Genomic DNA, 13557 nt, shown 5'->3' on the forward strand with positions numbered 1-13557 from the left:
TTTACTTGCTTATAGTTCCCTTTGATACAGTCCTTAACCTGGTACTTCAGTGTGTTTCTCTCTCTGCTTTCTTGCTGTGCTTTGCTGTTACTACTGCTGTCTGTAGCAGTACACACACCTGTGTTACACACTTCTTTCACCCCTGTAGACTGAAAACTGTTCAGAAAGTCCATTCACCTCTCAGACCAAAGGTGAAATGATCACAGCACCAGTACCAAAAAAACTTTAGGACTTAGAGCTTAAGAAATTTTAGGGAACTGCCTGCTTCATGTCATATGCAGCCAGATGAGAGGCCATGATTTTTGCTGAAGAAAAAAATAGAAAGCTGACAAGTGTGCCCATTGGTGGCAAGCACTTTCGAGATGTTGTGATATGAAGGTTTAGTGGGTATGCGCATTCCAGGCACTGTGGCTGGTTATTCCCATGCCACAGGGAGAAGAGCAGTGTTCAGCTGATATCTTCCTTTATGCAGCAAACTGAGAAAGACTCCTGTAATAAAATAAAATAAAATTCAGTTTTTGGTTTCATAATTGCTCCACTGGCAAGAACAGAAGCGCCACCTATGGTCATGAGGAATCCCACCTGTAGAAAGTACATAGGGTTATGCCAGGATCTGGGATGTGTGGTTGTTTGGTAGTTTTTACTGAAGGGGGATCCAATGTGCCTGTTTGTATCATATGAACTTGTACATCTTTTCTTTTCCTTCACCCCCTCTTACCTTGTAAGGTATGATGAAGAGAAGTGTATTAAGAGAAGAATGAGGTAAAACTTGCTTTCTAGCCCATGCTGCTGCTCATAATGGAGTGAATCTGTGTGACAGCCTTTCCCCTGCAGGCGACCTCAACAGCTGAATGAGAGAGGACTTGCGAGGATGTGGAATCTTACTTTCCCTTCAAGCTGTTGAGATCAGCCTCCCGTTCAGATAAAACTTACTCAACTGTAAACGCCCTTGACTTGGCCCAGGCTGCGGCTACTTTAATACTATCTGATAGAGCAACTGAATGCTTTCGGCTCTGTCCACTGGGCATGCCTTAGATCCCTGCTGCTTTTATGTTTCTGCCTCCAAATGAACTATATAAGGAGTTACAAATTAAAGGTGGATTAAGCACAGGGATAAATGTTATCATACTGAACTGATGAGCTTTAGGGATAGTGCATAATACTGGGTGCTTATTTTAGAAGCATGTACTATATTTGTTCTTTGCTCTGCTATTGCTCTGCTTCTCTCTTATGCTCTGCTTGCTTCTTTGTTTCTTTATATCGGTAACTTTTACTCACGCAGACTGGATGAAGAGCTGAGGGAAACTTCAGAAACAGCTAAGTAAGATAGCTTTCAGTGGGGTGCTGGCATTATATTTACTTGTTTCATAGGAATAGATTGAATGCATTAGTACATTATGTGTTTGGTACAGCAATCAGCTCGTGTAAGTTGCCACATTTGTGAATTGACTTCCCCTCTCACTATAAGCCGCCTGCTTTTGTGCCATTGGGTCTCAGTAAGGAATGGTCATATCCTTACACTATAAAAAACATTTTTGCAATTTTTTGATGATTTTTTCTACAGTCATGGGGAGGACTGAAATAACTTCTTTTACTCCATTAAAATGGCTCATCACATATTTTCTACCCTTCACCCATTAGGTCAGATGATTCATAAAGTTTTTAGGAGGTGGTTCTTTTTAAGAATTATTTTTTTACAGTTTGCTAAGTTAGGGATAGCTATCATATTTTATTCTCAGTTAAGGTAGGTAGGTAACTTATCCTGTCTTTCCAGTGTTGGTTAGATATGCCAGTGGATTAATACTTGATAATATTGTATTGTTTATGGTCGTTTAATAAATCAGTGTCAGCTGATGATCAGATCCTTTAAAACTGTAATCTGTGCTTTGACTTTAACATACTGAGGCAGTGTGGTGTAAAGTACCATGGAAATCCTTCACTGGAAGGACACAATCCTTGACTCACTGTACAGAGCTTAGAAAATATCCAGTGCACTTTTTTCACATGTGTATTGCACACAAGATTCCAGAGAAGGGAGAACTGTGTCTCTTGGTTCTAGTATGACATTTTTCCTGCAGTTCTTGTAAACAAAGATTTTGAGGTTTTGAAGTGTCTTTTCAGTCTCCTTCCTTTAATTTGTGTGCTTCAGAATTTTCATCTTACCACTTCTTTGTTGTATTTTTTCTAAATTTTCTTCTTTTGTGGTACACATTTTCCTCCATTTCTCCTGAGGTTAGCTTTTAAAACAACCACAGAGAAATACCCAAAACACCGAACACCGGCCACTGGTTTTTGATTCTAGCAGTTAGACTGCCTCAGACATAAGTAGTTATCTGATACCACCTGAATATTTTGTTAAACAAAAGAGGCCCTCCCAACCTTGAAATGCAACCTCTATCCATTCAATTCAAACATTTTCAAATGCATTGTAGTATATGACAATGAAAACTCTGTGGAAGAAAACTGCTTTCTTGTTGCTCATTTCATTTAAAAGAGTGCAGGCTGCAGCATACCAGGTGAAAGGGGAACTAAATATTCATATGAGGCATCACTGATTATTGTTATTGTTGGATATATGAAGTCACTGTAGTACACTTCCCCAACTTAAACAAATAGCTTAAAAATCTATTACTCAAACTAATTTGTGTTGCAGGCACTAAGCTCACTACATTCCTATCAATAACATTTGTGTGTAACTCGCTACGATTAGTTATTACATCTCCCAAATTTGATGTCATATTTAAAAAGAGAAAGAAATAAACACAGAAGAAATGTTTACTACTACCTCTTTTTCCTTGTACCCAGAACTAGCTGCCTCTCGAATGATCCAGAAATTACTTCAGTGGAGCAGGAGTAAGGATTTATGCCTAATACTGTCATTACATTTTAATGTTACTTTACAACCATGCTCTAGGAACTGAGCCTGGGTAGACTCCATGAGGCTTTTTAGAGACTCAACATATGCAAGCAGAAAAATCACTGAAGTTAGGATTTATTATACTTGCATTGCAGATGTGTTTAAAGTGTTCTCGACCATTTCCAAGCAGAGGCAGACAGAATTCTTAGTCTGAGGATATTCAGGTTAAGTTATGTGAAAAATGGATAGAAAAAGTGCAACATGATCAGAGTGAATATGGTCCCATGCATTATCCTCAGTTAAAAGTGTAGTGGTAAACTGGCCATTCTCATTTAGAGATTAAAAACTCTTATATTTTACTTTGATTTCTGGGTCATGCTCTTGATGGCTTCCTTCTCCTTGCTTTTTGTGCTTCTCAGCTTCTTTCATAGTTATTTCCCTGGTTAAATATCCAGTATCTTTGTGTCTCTTCCTTTCAGGATTGGTTCCCTTGGAAATGGGAATGCATCAGTCCTCTGGCATGCTATTCCTCTGTCTTATACCATAACTAAAGCATGCAAATGGAAAACAGTGCTGCTCTTACTGTGCATCAGTGAGGGCTTTTGTAGCTGCAGTGTGTCACACAAGCACTAACAGTTCCTTGCTAGAATAGCATGTCAGGGGGACTAGCCATTGTGGCAGTGTGTGTATTCCTGGCCAGGGCGTACAGGGGAGGAATGACAGGGACTTTGCAGTCCCTACCCATCTGACTGGAATGTAGAAATACGCTGCCGCCTCACACTGAAATATTGTTCAGGAAATGGTGTATAGTAAACCTGACTCCTCGGTAAAAGATTCCATCAATGACATGAGTATTAATAAGTGCTGACGCGGAAGTCACGGACACAGCACACGATCAATATGATCAAGCAGTTGTCGGTTTATTGCAGACACATCACGGTTAATATAGCTCTTTAACCACCTTATCATGCGCAAGCCTATTGTTAATTGGTCAGCTATGTTTGGCCACGTGCTGTTAGTTATATTCGGATTTGCTTATACTCTTAATCCACACACACAGCCTGATCTGCCCATATCCTGCCTTTAGTTCCGCTAGTCGGTGGTTACTTCCCCTTTTTCCTACTTGCTTCATGCCTTTAAAACCACAGTTGAACTTTGCGACATCCTTGAGGCCTTCTTGTTCACAGGCAGATTAAGTCCACACAGTCTGAGTCTGGATTGTTCACTACGTGTCCTTGGCTTTCCAGATATCCCACAAATAAGCAGGCAAATAATTAGAAGTACATGTAGCAAACAGATGCATAAATAAAATAGACCTTTTCACTTTTTTAAAATAAAATTGTACTCTACTGAAATACCACAGTATCATACCTGATACATAGCTTAGAATCATAAACTAAATTCCTGATTTCAAGAGCAATTGACATAATCTCTGAGCAGCTGGTTTGTTTTTTTTCTCAAACACTGTTTACTCTGTAATGAGTGAATATGAGAACTGGTTTTTTTAAAGTATGAGAACAGAAAATAAATAACATGTTAAAGACTATTTATGATTTTGGTCTTTTTGTGTCTTGAACAATTTTCCTTTTTTTTTTAAAAGAGAAGCTCGGCAGCAAAAAGCAATATGAGAAGAGAATTTGTATTTAGCTTAAATAAATATGCTTGAGGCCAAATTAATGCTAATTCCTGCTATTTATTTTCTCTGCATAAATATAAATCTGTCTTCAGAAGTGGCAGTAAATTTCCTGTGGTCATATCACTCATTTCTGGTGTCATTTCTTCAGGAAATAGGATTTCCTGTGTAAATGCCTCCACAATGATAACAGCAATTTTACACAGGCTTTTCTTCTGTATGCTTCCTGCTGAAATGCCTCTGGAGTCTGCCCAACTCTTAGTTTGCTTCTGTTGTCTTTTTTGTATCTGTTCCAAAGGCTTTTGTCTATTGTCATGCTCCCTTGTGTTCTATTTTGTTCAATTTCATGCACTTCATCATGACTTTTAAAAAAATACTCATTATGAAATAATTCACAGTGAAAGAACCCTGTGCATTCTGTAACAGTTCATAAATATTGAGGGTGCTTTAAATAGCTATGTATTCTGTGAGGAAATTTGTAGTTTGATGCAATGTTTATTATGGCAACTTCTTATTCGAAAGAATGCATCTAAATTTGATGACAAGTGATTTGAACTAAATGGCAAAACCCTACTCTTAGAAACATTTTTAGGGGCACCCATACCTTGCCACATTCCACCAGTGGATCTTTCCACATCTGGTGTCTACTTCAGAGTGAAATTGCCGGGAGTGTAGTTATTAATTTCAGTAAAACAGTAACAGTTCTTATTAAGGTATGTATTTTCTGTATATAGGAGATAGGATGTGGGTAAATTATTTTATACCAATGGATTTAAGTAAATGAGAGGTGAGGATGCTCAACACTTTGTGAGAGCTCAGGATTGGGTAAATGACTACCCATGTGTTTCATAGCACTGATTTCTTTTTTTGTTGTTGTTCTTTTGTGTTTGTTTTTTTGTCTTTAATATACAGCATTGACATGACCCTGAAATAAAAAGCATCGTTGCCAGGCATTTGAAAAAGAGGGTTCACTTGGATTTTCATCACCCAGACCCCCATGACCATGGTGTACAACAGGCAATTTGGGTTAATTTTGTTTGATTTATGATTTTTCCATGTCATTCAGCAATTCAAGAAGACCAAAAGGGCCGGTCCCATTGCCATGGAAACACCAGCTTTTGGGCCTCATTATTTGTGGTGTTTTCAGAAATAAGAGTTTTCATTAGGAAAGCTGTATGATCTAGCATTCGTTTCTATGTGTGTGTGCAATTTCTGTTTAAAAGGATACCAGTTTATCAACAGTGTACCTCATGAACAAGTCAATGAGGGTGTGGATTTTTGTTTCATTTTTGTCTTCAGCATATTAATGTTTATGCATAGCTGAACAGAATAGTTATTGTTACAAGAAATGTTAGCTTGGGTGTGTCACAGAGCAGCAGCAACTTTATTGTTTAAAAATAATTCTAGAAATGATGCAGGATTTTCTTGACTTTGCTTCTTACTGTGTGAAAAGTCTTTCCATGTTCATTTAACCCTAATGACTTTTTAATTCAGTCACAGAAAAGACTGATATACTAAAAAAATAGTAATTAGTCATCAGACAAACTTCCCATATGATGGATGAGTAACTGAAATTAATTCTATGTTAATTTAGTTTTGTATCTTTATTTTAAGGACAGTTTTTATAAAAGCAGCTAATCCTGTAAATGGTTGTCATATATTTTAAAAGCCTGGAGCATTAATTTGTTGTTGTTGTTTTCTAAATCTGTTTTTCCAGAACTTTTTCTTTGAAGTTATGAGTCTTCAAATGACACCCTAACTCCAATTGTAAAGGCTATTAATGCTATGAATAGGAAAAAAATACTTAGTATTCCCTACTAACAACTGAAGGTTGAATGTATAAATCTACAGTTGGGAGTCACACTCATTTGTTAGGAATAGATGTCAAAGTATTATTCAAAGAGTATCTATTATAAAAAAAATATAAGAATTACAATGCAAGTTATTGTCTGTGTCATAGAACACAGCAGTAAAAACATGAAAAGGAAAAAACCCTGAAGCATTTCTTGTTTGCTTTTGTCCTATGTACTAGCAAAAAGACACTACAGTAAGACCTCATGTTCACTGGAAAATAATTGCAGTCTCTCAGACCATTCTTTTGCAAAAGAGTGCAAATTAATTGTTGAGTAAATTCTGCTTGTTTGCTTTAAAATGACAAGAGTCAAGAATATGACTAATGCTTTCTCTTCGCCTAATGAACTCACACACATGCTCTTTCCAAACCTGCTGACTCAACTGCCTTTTGGGACGTCCTAACAGAAGTCAGTGTTACACACTCTCTGAAAGATTATTCTTATCTTCACAAGATTCTTGTATGTCCTAGAATTACATCCGTGGATTCTCTGCTTTGTCTGTAAATGAGTCCTTAGACATTTCAATTCAAGATAATTTGCACCTTTTTTTTATGTGTGCACTAACTCCCGTCCTGCTTCCAGTCCAGAATTATTAATGAAAGAGAAGACAAGCATACGTTTTCTCGGGGAGTAAAGTTTAAGCAAAAGACAGGACAGCATCAGCCTTGATTTTTCAATAGAATCTAAACTGAGAGTGAAAATTGTATTTCATCCTTCATTTAAAAGATTGATATTTTTATCCTGTGGTTTGCACATTTCCATCTCTGTCAATCTGTATCTTGTATTTTTGCAAGGTAGTCTGCAGGCAAGGAAGCAAGCATCCATCATTGTGTGCAGTTGTTCACCTACTGTAATGAAGGCTGGCAAAATTATCAGAAAGGCAAGAACTTGCCAAACGCGTTCTTATCTGCCAGCATCAAGCCTGAAATGTCTGCACATCCGCAGTCCTTGCTCTGTACTGACAGGTGTGGTGCATTGTATCTCTGTCATACTAGCTAGCCTGCTGTATTGCATCTTTCTGTAAGTTCCTGGTAATTTTCACAGAGGAAGGGCATAATCCTGCTGACCGTTGTTGCAGCTCTGTAACCTTGCCCTCAGTTAGGATCTGGTAGTCTCCACCTTTTCTCAGATAGTTGAATCTTGGCTGTGTCTGCCTTATAAAAGTGCTGTCACTTAGTATATTGGGGATAATGTTTTATGTACATATTAATATTTGTATTAACTTCCAGATGCTAATCAAGCTTCACCTTAATCAAGATTCACCTAAAAAGCATTTAGTAGCATGAAGTCACATCTTCTGTAGACCTGTAGTTTAAGCCACCTAGAATGAGCCGGATGACTTGTGTTATGCTAAAGGAGAGAGAAGTGTTCACTAAAAAGAGAAGTTCACAACAAAGCAGAGGTTCAGCACAAATCTTTAAGCACTGTTTGAGACCTAAGCAAGGTATAAGAGATTTGTGGTCTTAGCGGTGGATGTCAGCTCAGAGGTGAGTTTAATTCTAAAGGCTTTGTGTGAAAATGCTAAACAGCAAAGCTATACATGAATGAATATTATTAATGTGGGTGGACTAATAGCAGCAGGCTGAGAGGGAAGGAACTTGTTTAAGACAAATGTCACATTAAAACAAAATGGGGCATCAATGTGATGGTGCAAAAGTGATTGCAAGGTCAAGGTGTGGTTATCTTTGCTTATTAATATATTTTGAAATGTTTTTTAATGTTATGATATGGCACTTCTATATTATACTAACAATAATGTATCAATATTAATAAATCAGTAGTTTGTTGAAAGAGGAATATAGTACGTATAATTGCACAGATATAATCTTTTATATACAGATTTTTTCTACTGTGTATTAGAGTGCTCAGATCAAATATAAATTAATAGTTGCAATTTTTTTTGTTGTTAAAAGACCTATGCTGACTTAAGTTATAGATTAAGCAATACAAGGATATCTAATATCATTGTATGCATATATATACATATGAATCAGAAATAAAGAACTGCAACCAACCACTGGAAGTATTTCCTTTCAGCTTCAAGTTTTTTTCTTTATTTCCCTGGGTGCATCGAAACACTTGACCATTTCAAATCACAGTTCTTTGCATACTTACAAATATTTTTTTCCTTCCATTACCTACCTGTCCTTCCAAGAATCGAAACTGAGTCAGCTCCATGTCTCATGATGTTACATTCCACCTCCATGTATTCAAATCCTTGCTTTGCTGATACTAGCAATATTGTTCCTGAAAGAAAGCAGGAGGAGCTCTTCAAATTTCTCTCTAATTCATGTCTATGCTGTTATCTAAAAATCAAATGCATAGTCTCGCTCCATCTCATATGGTAGGCAGAAAACAGAAGCTACGGGGCAGAAACAGATTGATTGTGAAACCACCCTGAGCAGTTTAACAACCTTATTGACTGCCATGGAGGAAGGAGTCAGAGCTCATGAGAGTTCAGTCCTCTCACCTATGTGGTACCATGTGCCAACTCCTGTCCTAGTCTGCATCTATGTTAAATGGGTCAATTTATACTGCCACTACTTTAAGTAAACCTGGCTGACTTTTGGACAGCTACCGTGGAGCATTGGCCGGTGAGGCACTAAATATGAGCTAGAAGGGAATAACCTGTGGCTTTTTAATTGCCACTCATCTGCAAGCAGCGCTATGAATTCTCCTAGACCTTTTCAGTGCAAAGTCAAAGAAGTTGGATTAAACGAACCTTTCATGCTTGATGAACATAGTCTCCTTGACTTTTGATAGGTTTGAAGATTTATCAGACCTTAAGAGTTGATAATTTAGGGCTTAAATAGAGCATCAGAAGCAGACTTAATTATGGCCATATCATAAAAAAGAAGTGCTGCTCAATTTCAGGCATCTTAAATTGTGTTTTGGTTTTGATTATCTTCCTCTAGGTCCTTCCAATGTAATTTAATTCCAGTTTAAATGTTTTGTTGGCAGTTGGTTTCTGGTGTGCAGTAATATGGGATCATTTATACCCTAAATTTCAGGGGTTGGAATGGCTACGCTTACATCCAGCTATAATGCTGTAGCTGGGAGAGCTGTGGGTCATCCTCATACCATCAGTCATTGTAATGAGAGCTCAGATGTTTTCTCTTCCTTCCCTTCTGTGTGCCTCACCACCTTGCAATGTATGTCTTCCAGTAATTTGACTAATGTTTTCAGAGTGCTAATTAATGGCTTTTGTAGCTGGGAATACTGGTGCAATGGACACAGCTATTGGTAGACGGAGAGTCTGAAAATGCAGGTAAGTAGTAGCACTGAAGCCTTATTTTCAAAAAAGGAAATCTGGAATATTGACTGTTGACATCTTCCTGTTCTCTGATAGTCTCTAAGTAGTCCATGTTGTGAACATTTGGGGACATCTTAACATTTTTCTCAAGAAAAAAAGGTGTAAAAAGGAGTAAAAAAGGTGTGAAAGTACTTCAACTATATGTTCCGCTCATTTGCTGTTTGTTCAGGAGTGGGAAAAAAAGATTTATTTTTATTTTCTCATATATTTTCAGTGGAGCGTTGTCATGAAATAAGTTTTCAGCACAGTTCAGTGGCGTAAAATAAAATATATGAGCTGAAAGAGAAATCCATTGCCATGTAGTAAGTTAACATTGTCACTCATTTCCCAACTGTGTTAATTTTCTGCCTCCCTACTTGTCTAAGACTTATATTCCTGTTAGCTCAGTCTTTAGAGCTGGAGCAGAAATTGATGACCTAGATTATTTACTGTATGGCAGAACTAGTTTACCAAGCTGAATACAAGGTATTATGAAAGGACACTGTATTTATTTACAAAATCTTGAGGTAAGTTGATCCCACCTGCTCACACACCTCCCCTCCTAGGCTTCATTTGCTCACATTGTCACACCCACATGCTCAAAAGCACAAGGACTTGTGTTCCCAGGGTGGCCCGACCATAAGCAGTTGTTGACAGTACAAAGGACAGGAGCTGCTGGTTACCCAGTCCTCATCATGTTTCTCATCTTTTTTACTGCAGACAGCAAGCTAGTTTTGGGTGTGGGGGCTTTGAGTCCTTTGCGCAATTTGGGAGTTAGTAGCTATTATTGGGTGGTCTTTTGCTTTAGAGTCATGCTTCCTTAAGTCTGACAAATCTGAGGCCACTTTCTTTCCTTTATTTGAGGCATATGTTTGTTCTCTTGGCAAGTTACAGGTGCATCACCCTGTATGTGATACACTGTAATCTTTTTGCCATCCTGCTGGTGTTAGGTGGGAGGGTCTTTCACTGAAAACCTCTGGTGTTCCCAGAGTCCAGGTATTACAGATTTCTCAATTTTACTGCTGGGATCAATGTCCTGGGAGGTGTGTCCTGGAAACAGTGCTCTTTGTTATCAGTCCCTGCTGTTCTGTTCTTTTAACCCTTCTGCTGCGTTCCACACTGCGTTCTCACACGTGCATATTTCCTTCCATACGGCATTTGTACTGATCTCATTTGTTCTGTTACAAATTTCTACAGCTTTGCAGGACAAAGAACTACAGTTACTCTGTAGCTGGTAAGTCAAGAAAATGGTGTTGACAGACCTGTTGGGACTCATCCCTGTGCATTAGTATAAGTATAGAAAAAATAAAACTAGTTTTCTTAATGAAATAAAGTATTAAAGATTCTTCATTTATGGGTACAAATACAGAGTTGGGAAATAGTTCCATATTATTATGAGACCAACAGTAGTTTGGAAGTTATTGGATTAAATGAAAATATCATCTTTTAAATTAATTTGGAGAGTTAGAACGGGTTGGTTTGGAAAAGACCTTTAAACGTCATCTAGTCCAGCCCCCTCTCTAGTCCTCTTGAGTGATCAGACATTTAAGATGTGAAATATAAATGCTTCTAAAGAAAGCAAATAAAAGAATTCCTTACCATTTTTTCTGAAATAAGTAAGTGTGTGGCAGATGGGTTTTTTAGATCCACCTGATTTCGGCGTGTCTCTTCTGACCTCTGAAGCCTTTGGAGAGGACAAATTACATCCTCTAAGAGTTAAACTTATTAGTGACGGTGCCAGCAGTGTATTTTGTTAAAAACAGAAAATCTACAAACACCTGTTTTCAGGTTTGTGGTACAATCTCTTGTAATTGTTGAGTGTTAGGAGTGCCCCTCAGTTTCCTACTAGTGGGAATTAAATACAGGTCTTGGATTGTGTTAGCTGTGTAGGCATATATAGTTATTTCTAGAGGCAGAAGGGGTGTCCTGTATTACCTGGTGCAGGTGAAGCCAACCTAGCAAGCAAGCGTCAGGAAATTAGCTGTTCTACTCTTAATTCACTGTCCTTTTCCTCCAGTCATGCAAACCCGCTAGTACCCAGTTCACACTGCAAAATGCAGCTACCCTGCAGGCAGATGGTGACAATTAACTAAATGTTTACAAAGCTTTAAAACAAGGGCCTAAACTGATGAGGGAGCTCATAAATCCCTCAAATGTATGGGGAACTTACCGAGGGCTTTGGACCACTGTATTGTTACTGTAAGCATTTAATTATTTCTAATCCTTTCTTTGATGCAGGCTTGCCCTTTAGTGCAGCTTCCCCGCCCCGGCCCCACCTGCCGTGGATTTACTTTCTGTGCATCAGTACTTGAAGTAGGCAGAGGTAAACGTTTATGACTTCTATGTTTTGTTGGAGCTTGTTCTAGTTTCTAAACAACAGGTGCTGGTCTGCCATCCAGCTGGTTGATCTTTCTTGATTCCTGTTATGTTTGTTTTTCATTTTCATTTCTTTCCATGTGCCAGATACCACCATCTTTTCATTTTAACCAGTAGCTTTGTGCAAGAAAAAAAAAAAAAAACCACACCACCACCCAAACAAAAAAGCCCTACCAAAAAACTCCTTTATTGAAGAAAGCATTTAATTTTCCAGGCCTGCAATTAGAAAAAAATCACAAAATTGCCGTCATGGCTTATAGCATAATTTACCTTTCATTTTTAAATTACTTCTTGGTAGAAGGCAATATCTAGTGAAAACAAATTATTACCTCTTTTACTTGTAGATGCAGTTCTGTATGATTAGCTGCCTATGCTCAGGGGAAGGTCAAGGAGTGGCACTGTGAAGCTCACGTGTTGGCTGTTCCTGTTTGCACTGTTTTGTTTTACAGTTCTGCAGTCTTTGCCATGACAAACGCTCAGCTACTTCCAAATATAAATGCTCACCTAAATAAATTATTTCAAAAAGCTACTGAAGTTTCTTTAAAAATCATGTGCTTGGTTCTCACAGTTATTTTTCCTAGAAAGATCCACCCATTTAAGAAGAAGTGATCACTTGCTGCTGGCACAGAGTGACTTCTCTCAGCAGTCCCTCTAGTGACTCTCTGCGTTTGACTATTCAGCGGGAGCAATGGAGTCGGCTGGGCTGAGATCTGCCGTCTTTGAGAACCTGAAACAAAATGGAGCCTGAGCCTGCCATTTCTTTTTTCTTCCTCTTTCCTTTCCTCAACTTCAGGTTACCCTATTAAATGCAGCTTTGTGGAAGTAAGGCAGAACACCTCTCAAGGTTTATAGTACATCATCGTACCTTTACATGCGCAGACTGATACAGGCTTTTTGCTGTACCATTGCTGGCTGTTCCTGTAGCAATAACTATTTTTAAGAAAAAAACACAGATGACTGATTCTACAAGTACACTTGCAATCTCCTAAATTTTTTTTCATAATGGAAAATCTAGTGTTTTGGTCTTTTAGGGAAGACAGGAATAACAAGGCAAAACTAAGCTTTTTGGTTTGTTTTGTTTTTTTAAAGAATGGAATACTGTTGTCGGATTTAATATCCTTTTGAAGAAAGAAGTTCAAACAGTCATTTCATAAATATTACTAGAAAAAAAATTTATGATAAAGCATGCATACATTAGCATTGTTAGCAAGGTGTTTGTTGGCTTCAGTGGTCTAAGATTTTGGTTTTAAATCCAGAATTATGTTAGGCATGAGAATGCACTGTACAATGTTATCACTATAGTTTGTATCGTATTTGGATTATTAGAAGGAGTGACATTTGAAGCCAATATTTCTGTACCATAAACAAGTAATTTGAATCCAAAGCAACACTATTTCTGAATTATTTTTAAATGCCTTGAAGCCATAGCCCAATAGACTCACATCCCTGCCCTAACATTAGCTAGTAACCTATGAACAGTCTTGGAAGTAAATGACAACTGCAGAGAATGAGGTTCCTTTTGTGTTTGAGATGACCAACTTCGACC

The 13557-nt window shown here is 37.9% G+C and overlaps 1 protein-coding gene across 2 annotated transcripts in view; it reads left to right on the forward strand.

Moving 5' to 3' along the window:
- PRUNE2 (prune homolog 2 with BCH domain) overlaps nt 1-6461 on the forward strand; it is a 144214-nt gene extending 137753 nt beyond the window's left edge. The window contains exons 17-20 of one of the 2 annotated variants that reach the window (XM_075078716.1): nt 727-762; nt 1283-1321; nt 2806-2853; nt 5403-6461. In XM_075078716.1, the coding sequence (XP_074934817.1) occupies nt 727-762; nt 1283-1321; nt 2806-2853; nt 5403-5424 (145 nt within the window). In that variant the 3' untranslated portion in view covers nt 5425-6461. The remainder of the gene's footprint in view (nt 1-726; nt 763-1282; nt 1322-2805; nt 2854-5402) is intronic. The other variant, XM_075078715.1, reaches the window with a different exon arrangement.
- The last annotated feature ends 7096 nt before the right edge of the window (nt 6462-13557 follow it).

This window comes from Phalacrocorax aristotelis, chromosome Z (genome assembly GCF_949628215.1).
Source record: "Phalacrocorax aristotelis chromosome Z, bGulAri2.1, whole genome shotgun sequence".
In the NCBI taxonomy this organism is placed as follows: Eukaryota; Metazoa; Chordata; class Aves; order Suliformes; family Phalacrocoracidae; genus Phalacrocorax; species Phalacrocorax aristotelis.